The 14425-nt window shown below is 35.0% G+C and overlaps 2 protein-coding genes across 4 annotated transcripts in view; one reads left to right on the top strand and one right to left on the bottom strand.

Annotated features, from left to right (window-relative positions):
- Positions 1–258: 258 nt before the first annotated feature.
- Positions 259–12014, bottom strand: LOC107726050 (patatin-like phospholipase domain-containing protein 2). 2 transcript variants are annotated; one of them, XM_016535524.1, is made up of 9 exons: positions 11678–12014; positions 10112–10344; positions 6258–6323; positions 4911–5120; positions 3316–3376; positions 2800–3000; positions 2051–2183; positions 1572–1679; positions 259–912 (listed from the first exon to the last, which is right to left on the bottom strand). In XM_016535524.1, the coding sequence occupies exons 1-9, from the start codon at positions 11868–11870 to the stop codon at positions 651–653; spliced, it is 1467 nt and encodes a 488-aa protein (XP_016391010.1). In that variant the 5' UTR covers positions 11871–12014; the 3' UTR covers positions 259–650. The 2 variants fall into 2 exon arrangements, with proteins under 2 accessions (XP_016391010.1, XP_016391009.1); XM_016535523.1 differs by lacking the exons at positions 10112–10344; positions 11678–12014 and adding exons at positions 7122–7354; positions 8688–9024.
- An 811-nt stretch (positions 12015–12825) lies between these two features.
- LOC107726066 (sulfotransferase 4A1-like) overlaps positions 12826–14425 on the top strand; it is an 11836-nt gene continuing 10236 nt past the window's right edge. For both annotated transcript variants that reach the window (XR_001638218.1, XM_016535540.1), the window contains exon 1: positions 12826–13108. Coding sequence is in view for 1 of the 2 variants with exons in the window: in XM_016535540.1 (XP_016391026.1) it covers positions 12940–13108 (169 nt within the window). In the remaining variant the exon portion in view is untranslated. The remainder of the gene's footprint in view (positions 13109–14425) is intronic.

Raw genomic sequence — 14425 nt, 5'->3', positions numbered from 1 at the left:
AGCTGTATTTAATTAACTATAATTGTGCACATTCTTAGTTTATTGCACAGCATATCAAAAGTTTCCCATGCAAACATATCATTACTGAAATATATTTGTCTTCTAAAACGGTCTTCTCTTGTTATACAAAATATAAATACATTATATCACGTACTTATGTATTTTAAAATTTTCATTACCATTTTGCGTTAAAAATGTCACTATTTGCCAAGAAAGAGCTGTGAGGGGCTGAGAAAGGAAGATGAACAGGCTCTATAATGCATGTTATATGAAACCAAATGCAAGATTCATGGCCTCAGACTCTTTATTTGATTGTACACCTCCGTGGTATGGACTTGTATGGCTCATGTCAAGTATTCTGAGGTCTCAGAGAAGTATTAGCACCAACTGCAAAGGAAACTCTTCAATTATCAGCAAAACACAAGGTACAGGCTGACACAACAGATCAAACACATCTTTGGTTCTGAATGGAGAAGAAAGGCACTTTTGGATAATGTCCAAAATGTCACAGGAGGAGTGTTTGACATGTCATGTATATATTTACTCTCGACGCTGGATTCCAGAGCGTTTAACAAGTCAAGCTCGTCTCTCCAACTGCTCAAATTTGCAGCATGACATGACCAGGGCAATCAGGCACAGTATATATTGTACTAAGCTGAAAAGGTCCTGCATTGGTCCATTTGCTTCTCTGAGCCAACAAAAAAGCACATCTGCCTAGGGGAGGTGCTGGTGACGTTGATGGGACTGTCACGTGGGTCGACAGAGGAAGCTGCGTTGAAGTCATCTGGAAAAGTCCAGTTGTAACTATCAAGGTTGCTGGCAGAATGAGGTATGTGTTCATTGTAGTTTGAGACAGGCATTTGTAAATCTACCATTGGTGGTTCACTCACACATCTTGTCAAAGGGACGCCACTGCAAAATAAGAAGACATTCAAGACATTTTGGCTGTTTTGTGGAAAAACATTGATCTCTTATTGCTTATTAGACTCTAGGTATAACTTATCTTTCATGTATATATGCCAATCTATAAATTAATGAACCTGGAGTGATTCAAATGTTTAATTCCTACATCTAGATTTTCAGCATTGAATTAAATTGTGGGAGTCATCAGAATGAGAGTTAAAAACATCTGATCTGAGCATATTTAATTGATGGACTGTTTAGATTATTTGCGGATTATTGAGATGTTTTTATATAATATAATAACCTTGCTACGTGTACTATGTTAAGCTAATATAGTACTACTTACATATTATTGCTCTTTTGTTGGTTTTGATTGCTTCTATTGTCATCATTTGTAAGTCGCTTTGGATAAAAGCGTCTGCTAAATGACTAAATGTAAATGTTTTTATCAGCTGTTTGGACTCTTATTCTGACGGCACCCATTCACTGCAGAGGATCCATAGGTGAGCAAGTGATGTAATGCTAAACTTCCCCAAATCTGTTCTGATGAAGAAACAAACTCAACTAAATCTTGGATGGCCTGAGGGAGAGTACATTTTCAGCATATTTTCATTTTTAGTTCACTACTCCTTTAATAGTCGCTTTCAATAATTCCTGAGGGATTTTACCTGCTTGTCTCTGATGCTGCACCTTTCCATGCCAGTCTATAAACACCGCCTGCTACCTCAGCAAGCCAGCGCACATCTGCAGGGACTTCTGGGATCCATTCCCAAAACCTTTCAAACACAACCGAAATTAAAAACTTGTCTGGATACAACATTTGTGACATTCACACAAATATTTAAAGTCGTGTTGCTTAATATTTCTGCAAACCGTAATTAATTTTTTCAGGATTCCTCGATGAATAGAAAGTTCAAACGAACAGCATTTATTTGAAATATCAATATTTGAAATATTATTTGTAACATTACAAATGTCTTCACTGTCACTTTTAATCAATTTAATGCAACCTTGCTGAACAGAAGGATTTAAAGTTACATTTAAAAACATTACTGACCCCAAACTTTTGAATGGTAGTGTATTAAAAGTGCAATTAATAGAATAATTCTGTTCTGATTAGTAAACAACGTTAAATGATGATATTGACCTCTGAGCTGCAGAGTACGCTGATTCCACTGGCAGCGTGTACGGCATCAGCATGTAGGACGCTACACGTAACGGTAGGAAACCAGACACTTGTGCCAGCAGGCCGTGCTTTTCTCTGCAGGCATCGCAAAAAACTGCAAACACATGCACATAGTACAGTATGAAGTTAACATTCTTCAGCTTTAATAGTACATTTAAGTATAAAGTAAGTTTTTTTTGTATTTGTCATCCTTTCCTCTCAAAATGCTTGTTACGGATGCGAAAATGCAGAAAATCGAACCTGATCCAAATTATTTTATGACGGATGAAAGTTTCGGAGGCAGTGTGTAAACGTGATTGACACAACTTGAGGTTGTTTATTATTATTATCAAGATATATATATAATTTTTTTTTTTTTTTGGTACTTGTGATTATACTTCAAAATTGTTAATGATGCTATTGGTCCCCCCTGTAATGAGTATTTTGGTTTCTCCCATTTCTATTGAGCAACTGATTATATCTACACCTGTGACTAATTTTGTACTTGACACACTCTGAGGAAGGCTGGATGGCCGAAATGCATCAGTGTGCAGTGTTCTAGTCATTTTTAATGTTTCTAGAGTGAGCCATGTTTGAATAAAGGCTTTTTAACATTTTGGAACTGGAAGAAGTGCCTTGGATCCGTAGTTTCTATAGATACAACTTGAGGTTGTATTTATTTTTTAACGTGCGAAAATTTTGGACTCAGTGTGCAAAAACCTTTACTCTACCTTTCTTAATGGGGGTTGGCAGGTTATTGACAAGTTGTTCGTCCAACCACCAGTGGTGTTTTCTCAAGAGGCGGAGTCTCCGCAGCACCCACTCTTTTGTGGTTTCCGTCACGACTGAATTCCTATTGCCTGGAAAGCAGCAGGTGGGCGTGGTCTGAATCAAAGCCACGTCTGCTCTTGGACATGCCGCCTGTAGCAAATCTATAAAGAGACATCACCGTTATCTTCTAAACCGCAGCACATATCATATTTGTGACCTGGACAACTTTAAAGGCGATTTTCTCAGTATTTTGATTTTTTTGCACCCGCAGCTTCCAGATCTTCAAATAGTTGTATCTCAGCCAAATATTGTCATATCCTAACAAACCATACATCAATGGAAAGCTTATTTATTCAGCTTTCAGATGATGTATAAATCTCAATTTCAGAAAATTGACCCTTATGACTGGTTTTGTGGTCCAGGGTCACATTTGGCATAACGCATAAACGAACATTAGAGAGATAAAGAGCACTCACTGTTTTCCTGGAGAAATCGGAGGGCGTCTTTATACCCGCTTTGACACATTTCTGCCAGCACCTGCCAATCACATGCACAGACATTTCATTGTGTGATAGATATGATTTAATTAGTTATTGTGCTGTGTTGAGCTTCCTGGTCAGAAATGACCGGCCTTTTAAAAATTGCTTGTAAATTTCTTATTATGCTATATTACCACCACATCTAAGATTCAATCTTTTTGTCAACTTGTTTTCTTTCAATTAACACAGGTTTGTAAGTCTTTTTGGAACTGATTGCTCATAGGCCTCATTGATCTGAGCTTATTCACTTCGGTTTTTGAGTAAAAAAAGCATTATTTGTGGATAATTTTGCCAATGTTTACTCAAAAACTGAGGTGCATAAGCTCTGATCAGTAAGACCTATTATATGACTGGACAAAAAAATTAAAACACATCATGAGGGTTAAATAATGCTTAGATAATTATGAAAATGAGTGACTCCAATTAAATACGGTAGGTCAAACACTATAGGGATTTTCTTACTATTCTTAACTCATTTAAAACCAAACAGAAATGAAAGAAATTATCACAACAATTTAAAAGGATGAAAGTTACTCTTTATGATTCTTTCATTGTTACTCCACATTATATTCATATTACTTTCTTGCGTTACTCATATACTCAAGTATTATTCATATATTCTCTTTTATTACTATTAATTTCATTTATACTCATATTCCATTGACGTAGTATTTTCTTTTAACATTTGACATATAAAGGTACATCTTGTTATGATTAAAAGATGTTTATAGGATGATGGAAATGTATTCTCAGCATTTTTTTTTTTAATGCAAGTATGTTTTGCTAAATGTATCTTCTCGTTTTTCTTGGTACCAAGTGTTCTTTTCCAAGAGCTGGTATTTGCAAAGTGAAATTTGAAGATTGCAAAGATCTGCTGTTTCTGCTCAAAAGGTGTAAAATCACAGCACCATCTTTATTTTTATCTGATCGTATCTATTGCATATTGATGTCATGTCAACGTGACCTAGCTTTGACTCCAAGTTAATTTAGGTGGAGAAAAACATTTGGCAAGACATATGTTGTGACACAATGGATAAATTCCTTTGATCAAACATAAATATCTTTTTATGCTGTAAGAGGATGTAAGTCTAATATATATATCTCCAATTGGCTTTTCAGGCAGCAGCTTCTTTGCTTCTGCTCACATCACATGCTCAAAAGGCCTTTGTCTTTTGACTTCTGAAGATTATTACACTTAGATTGTATTACTCTCTTAGAAATTTTAGCAGAATATACTCAGTTTGGATTTCGTGTTCATTTTTAAACCTTTTCTTTAACTTGAATTTTTTCATTATGATTATCACCTGTAATTGTTATAGTTTATAATTTTGTGTTCAATAAATTACAATTTTACCGAAAGACTTCATCTGTCTGGATCTCTCTGCGCATCAGAGGGCTTAAGGACAGACCAGCATTTAACAGCATGTTTTTTTAAAGGCTGAATACAGACAGTGATTGTGTAACTGCGCTGCAGCTCATGCATACCACTCTTACTTCACTTAAGCATGTGTGTGTGTGTTTGGTGTTCTTACTTTAGGCTCTGGGGGAAACAATGCTTTGCTCAGTCTGTACATGTTGTCTAGATTGACTTGTATGCTGGTGTTTGTGAAACGCAGTTCGTGGAAGCTGGTGGAATTGTCTTTTGGACAGATGTCACTCTCTCCTGAGAATGGAGAAACGGTGATGGTGTTCTTCAGCTCGGACTGGGGCAGATTATCACTCATCCCACCATCCACATAACGCTGATGAGAAAGAAAAAGTGAGCGATATGTATATGTAAAAAAAAAATGTATATAAAAGAATGTCAAGATTACCCACAAACTTTTACTTCGCCTCTCTTCTACTGTTCTTTTCAAGTTTGAACAATAAAGAACAATAAAATAATAAATATAAATTGTAGAACCACTATTTTTATTTTTCATAACAGAGCTTTAAGACCCACTTTTTTTCAATAGTAATAAATATTAAATTTATAATATTTAAAATAATATATATATATATATAAAGACACATCCATCTTAAACCATCCAGCCTTCCTAATGATTAAATGATAGCTAGCCAGATAGCAGTAGTAGTTCCTGATGGGAAATGTATTGTTTGTAATGAGGCGATTGGGATTTCCAGGCTATTGCAAGTGTCAATGTGGCTCAGCTGAGGGTGGTCTGATCAGGGCTGACCAGCAGTAAGGTGGTGGTGTGATCAGACCAAAAGACTTGCATAACAGCCTTTATTTGTCCTTTTAATAGGTCAACTTCACAGCCAAACTTTACTCAATAGACCACTTTAGTCACAGCCTAATCTACTTAAAGTTTTGATAGATTCATTAATCTGGGTTTAATTTTTCAATGTAAGTCATGATTAGTAACTGGCATGTGTATGAATAAAGTATCATCTGTATTACCTAATTAAGTTGAGGAATGTAATGAAGCAATTATTCCATATAGTAACCAAATAATGAACACTACTGGGTTATATGTGTTTATACAAACAGAGCTGAACATTTAATTGAACTGTTTGACCTCTGAACTATTTCTATGCATTGAAGTCTCCTCCCCTTTCTAACGAACAAGTACACAATGTACAGGCTACGGGGTTGAGGGTGGGTTCATTCAGACACACTGAGCAACAGCTCTACAAGAAAATCTTGGTCAAAACAATAAGTGTATTTAATTCTCTTATTGAGGCCAGTGTTAGTTTACTTTGCCCCAGTGACTGAATTCTTTGAAGTAAGTGCAATGAACTCTTGCTGCAATGTCCTAATTCTCCCATGTGAAATAATCCAACTTTCCAGCCGTGTCACCTCATACAATGCCTCATGGATTGGCTCAAGTTAAAAAAAATGACATCACACCATTAAAGTTATGAACTTTAATACTTACCACACCACGGAAGGCAGGAGGAATTAACCCACAATATACAGGAATGAAACAGCTGCAAATAAGAGCCTGGGAATGAAAAGAAAACAGAAAGCGAAAATAGGGAGAGAAAGACAGATGCAAAACAAAGATAAAGTAAAGACACTGTGTTATTTTAGTATTATTTATATACTATTACAGTATTTTTTATTAATATTCTAGCTTTTATTTTTATTTTTTTAATATTCATTTTAATAAAAAATTTTAGTTGTGTATATTTTGCTGTTGTATTTTTATTACTTTTTAAAAATATTTAGCTTTAATTTATTTTTATTTTATTTTATTAATTCTTATTTTATTTTATTTTTATTTTAATTTGCCAAAGCCACATTTCTAATTTTCAGGGTTTTGTTTATGTTGAGCTTTTCATCAAATATTTTTTATGAATTTTATTTAATTTATGCTTTATTTCAATTAACTATATATATATATATACATACATTTTATTTTATTAATTTTAATGTATATTTTAGTTAACTAGCAGCTATTTTAAATTCCAAATGTAAAAAAAATGGCAATTTTGCACTGATTTTGAGGGAAACCTGATTCTACGGATTTAAACATGGTAAAAGCTATAACCACAATATTTAATAAATTAACATGCAAGGGGTTTTGGCTGATGATTCTTGGGAACTCCTTCAATAAAATGTTACGACCTCATTTTTACAGAGAATTTATCAGAATATTAAGTGAATTAGTGTGATGTCATGTTATGGCCCCATTAAATCATGTAGATAAAAGAATATAAAAGTAGTTTATCAGAATAATATAAAGTGGTGACAGAAAATCAAAGTCTGAGCTGTTTCTACGGTAAAGTGATGCTCTCACCTGGATGAGTTCATCTTTGGAGCTGAAGTCCGACACCAGTACGTTTTGGCCGTCCATGACGCGTGTGAGGGACACACACAGTCGACCAGAGGCCAGCGTGTGTGCATTGGACGGCAGGTCCCGATACAGGCCTCCACGTATCACCTTGACTATGTTGAATGTTGGGTGCAAAGGGCCCAGATTACGCTTCCGTGCCTCCTTGGCAACATTGATTACGTCTTCACAACATTTCTCTGCATCAGTGGAAAGAAACAGACACAAATAATGAACTAAGCAATACACAGGCAAGATGAAAAGAAAGTCAAGAACATAAGATGAACAAAAAAGAACTGTAATGCAGATACATTGAACATTATTTTATCATCTTTAATCTTGACAATACACACAATCTCTGAACCTGTAATAAACCAAAGGTTGATTAGAGTCTGAATCAGCTTTCTAGTTCAGATTACATGAAAGTGAAAGAATGAAGTCATGCAGATATCACACAGACATGCACAAACAACAGCACACTGCACAGTTTACAGTTCTTGGTTCGATACTGCAACAAGAAAACCCATAGTTTGTAATTTAACTGACACTTTCATACAAAGTGACCCACTCTACACTTTCCACTTGTCTTCCTCGGAGTCTTGCTTAATTACCCAGTGGAAACAGCTCCTGGATTACACACCCAGAGGATCAGCTATAAAATGAAATGCTATAATAAAATTCAGATAGCATAGTTCAGATATTTTGGGCTTGAAACATGAGGTCATGAAATAAATAAGTTAACTGAAATAAATGCAAAATAATACTAAATTGGCTAAAACTAAAAATATATCAAAGCAATATAGAAATATAAAATAAACAAACAAACATGAAAAATGCATGTAACAAAATGACTGAATCTCTGAAAATATAAACCTAAAAGCTGATTCAAAATATGAATCAATAAATTAATACATTTTATTTGTTACACACCTTTCCTACTCATAACTGAATAAATACTATAATAGCATAGAAATAATATTAAAATAACACTGCTTCAACAAAAGCAATGGTGTTCACAGGTACATAAACTTAATAATTTGAGCAGTTTGCTTAAATTGTTACATGAATATTTTTATTTTATGTGAATATAATTTTGTATTTTTTTTAATCAGAATAATAAATAGATGACCATTACAGAACAGCAAACCTTTCTATATGTATATGTATATTATATGTGTATATATTATACAAAGAAAATATTTATGTGTGAATGTGTGTCTGTGTGCATTTTTTATCCATTAACCATCTTTTGAGTATATGAGAATAAAAAATGCAGAAAAATATCTGAGCTACACATAAAAATATTAGTCATAAAACACTGGTGAGGTTCTATATTTAACCACCACCCTAAATATGGTTATAGTTACTTTCAAATATTTACTTAAAGGAAGCAAAATACATAAGTCCCCTAATCACCAGAAGAAACGACAGAAGAATGACTCAAAAACCTAGCAAGCTATCTACACAAAAACAGCCTTTTTGAGCACCATCTAGTCAGGGTTTTGAAACACAACCGTGTTGTGATCTTCGTACCTAAACATGCCTCGGTAGCGAGCACGGATGCAGTGAGAGCCCCTGCGGAGGCTCCGTAGATCTTAGTGGCTCCGCGGATCAGATAAGGCGCTTGCTCCAGAAGACAGCTCGCGACACCGATGTGATAGACCCCTAAAAAGCCGCATCCAGCGAACGAGAGATTCCAGCCTCCCTTCAAGTTTAAATCAAACATGACTGCGGCAAAGTCTCAGGCTGCTCCTGCTCGCGCTATAACTAATATCATACCTTCTGTAAAGGTGTTTGCTTATCTTTGTGCAGAAGGAGGGGTTGTTGCTGTTGTGTTTTGCTCTTGCGTCTGTCAGCACTGGAGCCAATAGGAAACTTGCCGCAGCCCAGTAGAAATAGAAACTCTGTTAGCGAATTCCTAAATAGGCGGGGCTTACACGTGGTATATATACTGTTATGTATACTGTTCAACGTTGTCACATGGTTAGTGCTACTTTTCTCAAGATTTGTCGAGACAGCCCAATCACATTCGTTTAAGATGATGACATTTAAAACAATAAAAAATTTCACGAACAGATTATTTATTATTCAAGTACCAATACTTGTAATGAGTAGATTTAAACAATTATATTTATTACAATAAATTGTCTCCAGTGTGGGAAAAAATCGTTCTAAGATTTTAATATTTTTCTACTACGAGACACTAATCTTTTCTAATTTTCCTACGAGACACTCAACGTTATTCGTGTTTATTTAACACTATAATTTGATATTCATTTATAACAAACATTGGTATGCATTATATAAGTGCTAAAATACATACACATATAGGCTATTTGATTTTATACTACTATATGTGGCTACTACACATTCATATTTAAGTGTATATCCACAATGCAATATTTGCTAAAGACTTATTAAAATTTAAATGCCTTATCGTGGTCATGAGAAAGCAGACAAACAGATTATAGCATTAATGCAAGATTGGATTCGTCTTCCTCTCTCAGCAACCTCATTTTTTATAGTTTTACTTTTAGAAACGTGTTGTTATATATATATATATACATACATTTTATTTTATTAATTTTAATGTATATTTTAGTTAACTAGCAGCTATTTTAAATTCCAAATGTAAAAAAAATGGCAATTTTGCACTGATTTTGAGGGAAACCTGATTCTACGGATTTAAACATGGTAAAAGCTATAACCACAATATTTAATAAATTAACATGCAAGGGGTTTTGGCTGATGATTCTTGGGAACTCCTTCAATAAAATGTTACGACCTCATTTTTACAGAGAATTTATCAGAATATTAAGTGAATTAGTGTGATGTCATGTTATGGCCCCATTAAATCATGTAGATAAAAGAATATAAAAGTAGTTTATCAGAATAATATAAAGTGGTGACAGAAAATCAAAGTCTGAGCTGTTTCTACGGTAAAGTGATGCTCTCACCTGGATGAGTTCATCTTTGGAGCTGAAGTCCGACACCAGTACGTTTTGGCCGTCCATGACGCGTGTGAGGGACACACACAGTCGACCAGAGGCCAGCGTGTGTGCATTGGACGGCAGGTCCCGATACAGGCCTCCACGTATCACCTTGACTATGTTGAATGTTGGGTGCAAAGGGCCCAGATTACGCTTCCGTGCCTCCTTGGCAACATTGATTACGTCTTCACAACATTTCTCTGCATCAGTGGAAAGAAACAGACACAAATAATGAACTAAGCAATACACAGGCAAGATGAAAAGAAAGTCAAGAACATAAGATGAACAAAAAAGAACTGTAATGCAGATACATTGAACATTATTTTATCATCTTTAATCTTGACAATACACACAATCTCTGAACCTGTAATAAACCAAAGGTTGATTAGAGTCTGAATCAGCTTTCTAGTTCAGATTACATGAAAGTGAAAGAATGAAGTCATGCAGATATCACACAGACATGCACAAACAACAGCACACTGCACAGTTTACAGTTCTTGGTTCGATACTGCAACAAGAAAACCCATAGTTTGTAATTTAACTGACACTTTCATACAAAGTGACCCACTCTACACTTTCCACTTGTCTTCCTCGGAGTCTTGCTTAATTACCCAGTGGAAACAGCTCCTGGATTACACACCCAGAGGATCAGCTATAAAATGAAATGCTATAATAAAATTCAGATAGCATAGTTCAGATATTTTGGGCTTGAAACATGAGGTCATGAAATAAATAAGTTAACTGAAATAAATGCAAAATAATACTAAATTGGCTAAAACTAAAAATATATCAAAGCAATATAGAAATATAAAATAAACAAACAAACATGAAAAATGCATGTAACAAAATGACTGAATCTCTGAAAATATAAACCTAAAAGCTGATTCAAAATATGAATCAATAAATTAATACATTTTATTTGTTACACACCTTTCCTACTCATAACTGAATAAATACTATAATAGCATAGAAATAATATTAAAATAACACTGCTTCAACAAAAGCAATGGTGTTCACAGGTACATAAACTTAATAATTTGAGCAGTTTGCTTAAATTGTTACATGAATATTTTTATTTTATGTGAATATAATTTTGTATTTTTTTTAATCAGAATAATAAATAGATGACCATTACAGAACAGCAAACCTTTCTATATGTATATGTATATTATATGTGTATATATTATACAAAGAAAATATTTATGTGTGAATGTGTGTCTGTGTGCATTTTTTATCCATTAACCATCTTTTGAGTATATGAGAATAAAAAATGCAGAAAAATATCTGAGCTACACATAAAAATATTAGTCATAAAACACTGGTGAGGTTCTATATTTAACCACCACCCTAAATATGGTTATAGTTACTTTCAAATATTTACTTAAAGGAAGCAAAATACATAAGTCCCCTAATCACCAGAAGAAACGACAGAAGAATGACTCAAAAACCTAGCAAGCTATCTACACAAAAACAGCCTTTTTGAGCACCATCTAGTCAGGGTTTTGAAACACAACCGTGTTGTGATCTTCGTACCTAAACATGCCTCGGTAGCGAGCACGGATGCAGTGAGAGCCCCTGCGGAGGCTCCGTAGATCTTAGTGGCTCCGCGGATCAGATAAGGCGCTTGCTCCAGAAGACAGCTCGCGACACCGATGTGATAGACCCCTAAAAAGCCGCATCCAGCGAACGAGAGATTCCAGCCTCCCTTCAAGTTTAAATCAAACATGACTGCGGCAAAGTCTCAGGCTGCTCCTGCTCGCGCTATAACTAATATCATACCTTCTGTAAAGGTGTTTGCTTATCTTTGTGCAGAAGGAGGGGTTGTTGCTGTTGTGTTTTGCTCTTGCGTCTGTCAGCACTGGAGCCAATAGGAAACTTGCCGCAGCCCAGTAGAAATAGAAACTCTGTTAGCGAATTCCTAAATAGGCGGGGCTTACACGTGGTATATATACTGTTATGTATACTGTTCAACGTTGTCACATGGTTAGTGCTACTTTTCTCAAGATTTGTCGAGACAGCCCAATCACATTCGTTTAAGATGATGACATTTAAAACAATAAAAAATTTCACGAACAGATTATTTATTATTCAAGTACCAATACTTGTAATGAGTAGATTTAAACAATTATATTTATTACAATAAATTGTCTCCAGTGTGGGAAAAAATCGTTCTAAGATTTTAATATTTTTCTACTACGAGACACTAATCTTTTCTAATTTTCCTACGAGACACTCAACGTTATTCGTGTTTATTTAACACTATAATTTGATATTCATTTATAACAAACATTGGTATGCATTATATAAGTGCTAAAATACATACACATATAGGCTATTTGATTTTATACTACTATATGTGGCTACTACACATTCATATTTAAGTGTATATCCACAATGCAATATTTGCTAAAGACTTATTAAAATTTAAATGCCTTATCGTGGTCATGAGAAAGCAGACAAACAGATTATAGCATTTAATGCAAGATTGGATTCGTCTTCCTCACTCAGCAACCACATTTTTTATAGTTTTACTTTTAGAAACGTGTTGTTTATTTACATAAGCGATGAACATCTGGCCTGCTCGAGGAACCGCCCAGACGACTGGTGCTGATGCTGAGAGAATCCCATTACATCATCTCTCCTCATCCTGATTGGCTGAAGGTCAAGACGCACGCAAAGCGGCACGTCTTTGCCAAACAATCAGAGGCTACTGGATATCAGATGCGTCCTCTTCTCCCCAAATCTTTTTAAAAATCAATCCCTTCAAGCCTTTCGTGTTGTAATCGTTTGAAAGGATGGCGGAAAGCGAGGTGGACACGCCGAGCACCCCGATTGAATACGAGAGCAAATACTTCGAGTATCATGGAGTTCGACTCCCTCCTTTCTGCAGGGGCAAGATGGACGAGATCGACAACTTTTCGTTAAGAAGTAGCGACATATGGATCGTTACATACCCCAAATCAGGTATTAAAACGCACACGTCAGAATACAGCTTACATGTGCATGCTTTTCCTTCATAGAGGATGCAGTTATTTGAGGTGTTTACCAAAATAAAGGATGATCGGAGATCTTTAGCATCACTGCACGTCACTTTTGTTTTGCATATTTGTTTGTAGACAATATGATTTAGAGTGTGCCAAAACATATTTTAGATAGCTTGTTAATATAATAAATACAAAACCTAAGCATTTATGTGGATATTTATATAGTCTGCTTGTTTAGTAAAATAGCGCTTTCTAAATTATAGACAAATAAATACATGTTTACCTTTATGGATGATTCATCAACAGCCTGGATGACATTGGCAATATTATTAATTTCAAATAGGAGGCATTTTCAAAACATTATGAAACCAGCCTGGCCCACCTAATCATGTCCGATCCTCCCTGAGAGTCTTGTATCTGAGCCAGGCCTGTATGAAACAGATGAGTTTCATCAAAATAATAAGATGAAAACTTGATTATTTTAGAGATTGTGTGATCTTTGGATGATAAGAATGAAAAATCAGAACTGGGAGTGTTTGTATTGTGTGTTGATGTGAAATTTTAAAAAAGAAAGGTGAAATGTTTGCAATGCCCACACGTGTTCATTCACTGCAGGGGCGCTGTTTCCTGTTAGGATGTATCACTCCCTCTCCCACGCATGCTTGTTGCTATGTCGATTTACTTGTGTAATAAGTCAGCTGAAAACAAATGTATATTTACAGATCTTTTTTTGTTTCCTATAATGAAAAAAGCAATTTAGACTGGAAAGTTCAGATGCATTATAGAGTTGTCTTATTGCTTTCTCACCTGCTTGCACACGAGAAGCCAAAAAGAAAACAGTAACACTTTATAATAAGGTTCCATTACTTTAGTGCATATTAACTAAAATGAACAAATAATGAGTAATTCACTTTATTAAAGGAGTAGTTCACCCAAAATGAAAATTTTTCTTAAAGGGGTCATATGATGCTGCTAAAAAGAACATTATTTTGTGCAATGAAATGTGTTTATGCGATTTAATTGAAATCGCATCATATGACCCCTTTAAAGTTTTCTCACCCTATAAAGCCATTCAAGATGTATATGTAGATTCACAGATTTGGAGAAATTTAGCATACCATCACTTACTGACCAATGGATCCTCTGCAGTGAATGGGTGCCGTCAGAATGAGAGTCCAAACAGCTGATAAAAACATAATATGTACATAATAAGTAATCCACACGACTCCAGTCCACCAATTAACATCTTGTGAAGCGAAAAGCTGCATTTTTGTAAGAAACAAATCCATCATTAAGA

Source organism: Sinocyclocheilus rhinocerous, unplaced genomic scaffold (genome assembly GCF_001515625.1).
Source record: "Sinocyclocheilus rhinocerous isolate Xijiao unplaced genomic scaffold, SAMN03320098_v1.1 scaffold395, whole genome shotgun sequence".
NCBI lineage: Eukaryota > Metazoa > Chordata > Actinopteri > Cypriniformes > Cyprinidae > Sinocyclocheilus > Sinocyclocheilus rhinocerous.
The sequence above is the reverse complement of the archived record's forward strand: the minus strand, read 5'-3'. Positions and strand labels throughout refer to the sequence as shown.

Coding starts and splice junctions, on each gene's coding strand:
- LOC107726050 (XM_016535524.1), bottom strand. CDS start 11,870: ATGTTTGATTTAAACTTGAAGGGAGGCTGGAATCTCTCGTTCGCTGGA. Junction 5,121..6,257: donor CTCCTGCCTTCCGTGGTGTG/GTAAGTATTAAA, acceptor CTTTCTCATCAG/CGTTATGTGGATGGTGGGAT. Junction 3,377..4,910: donor TGTTTCCCCCAGAGCCTAAA/GTAAGAACACCA, acceptor TGTGATTGGCAG/GTGCTGGCAGAAATGTGTCA.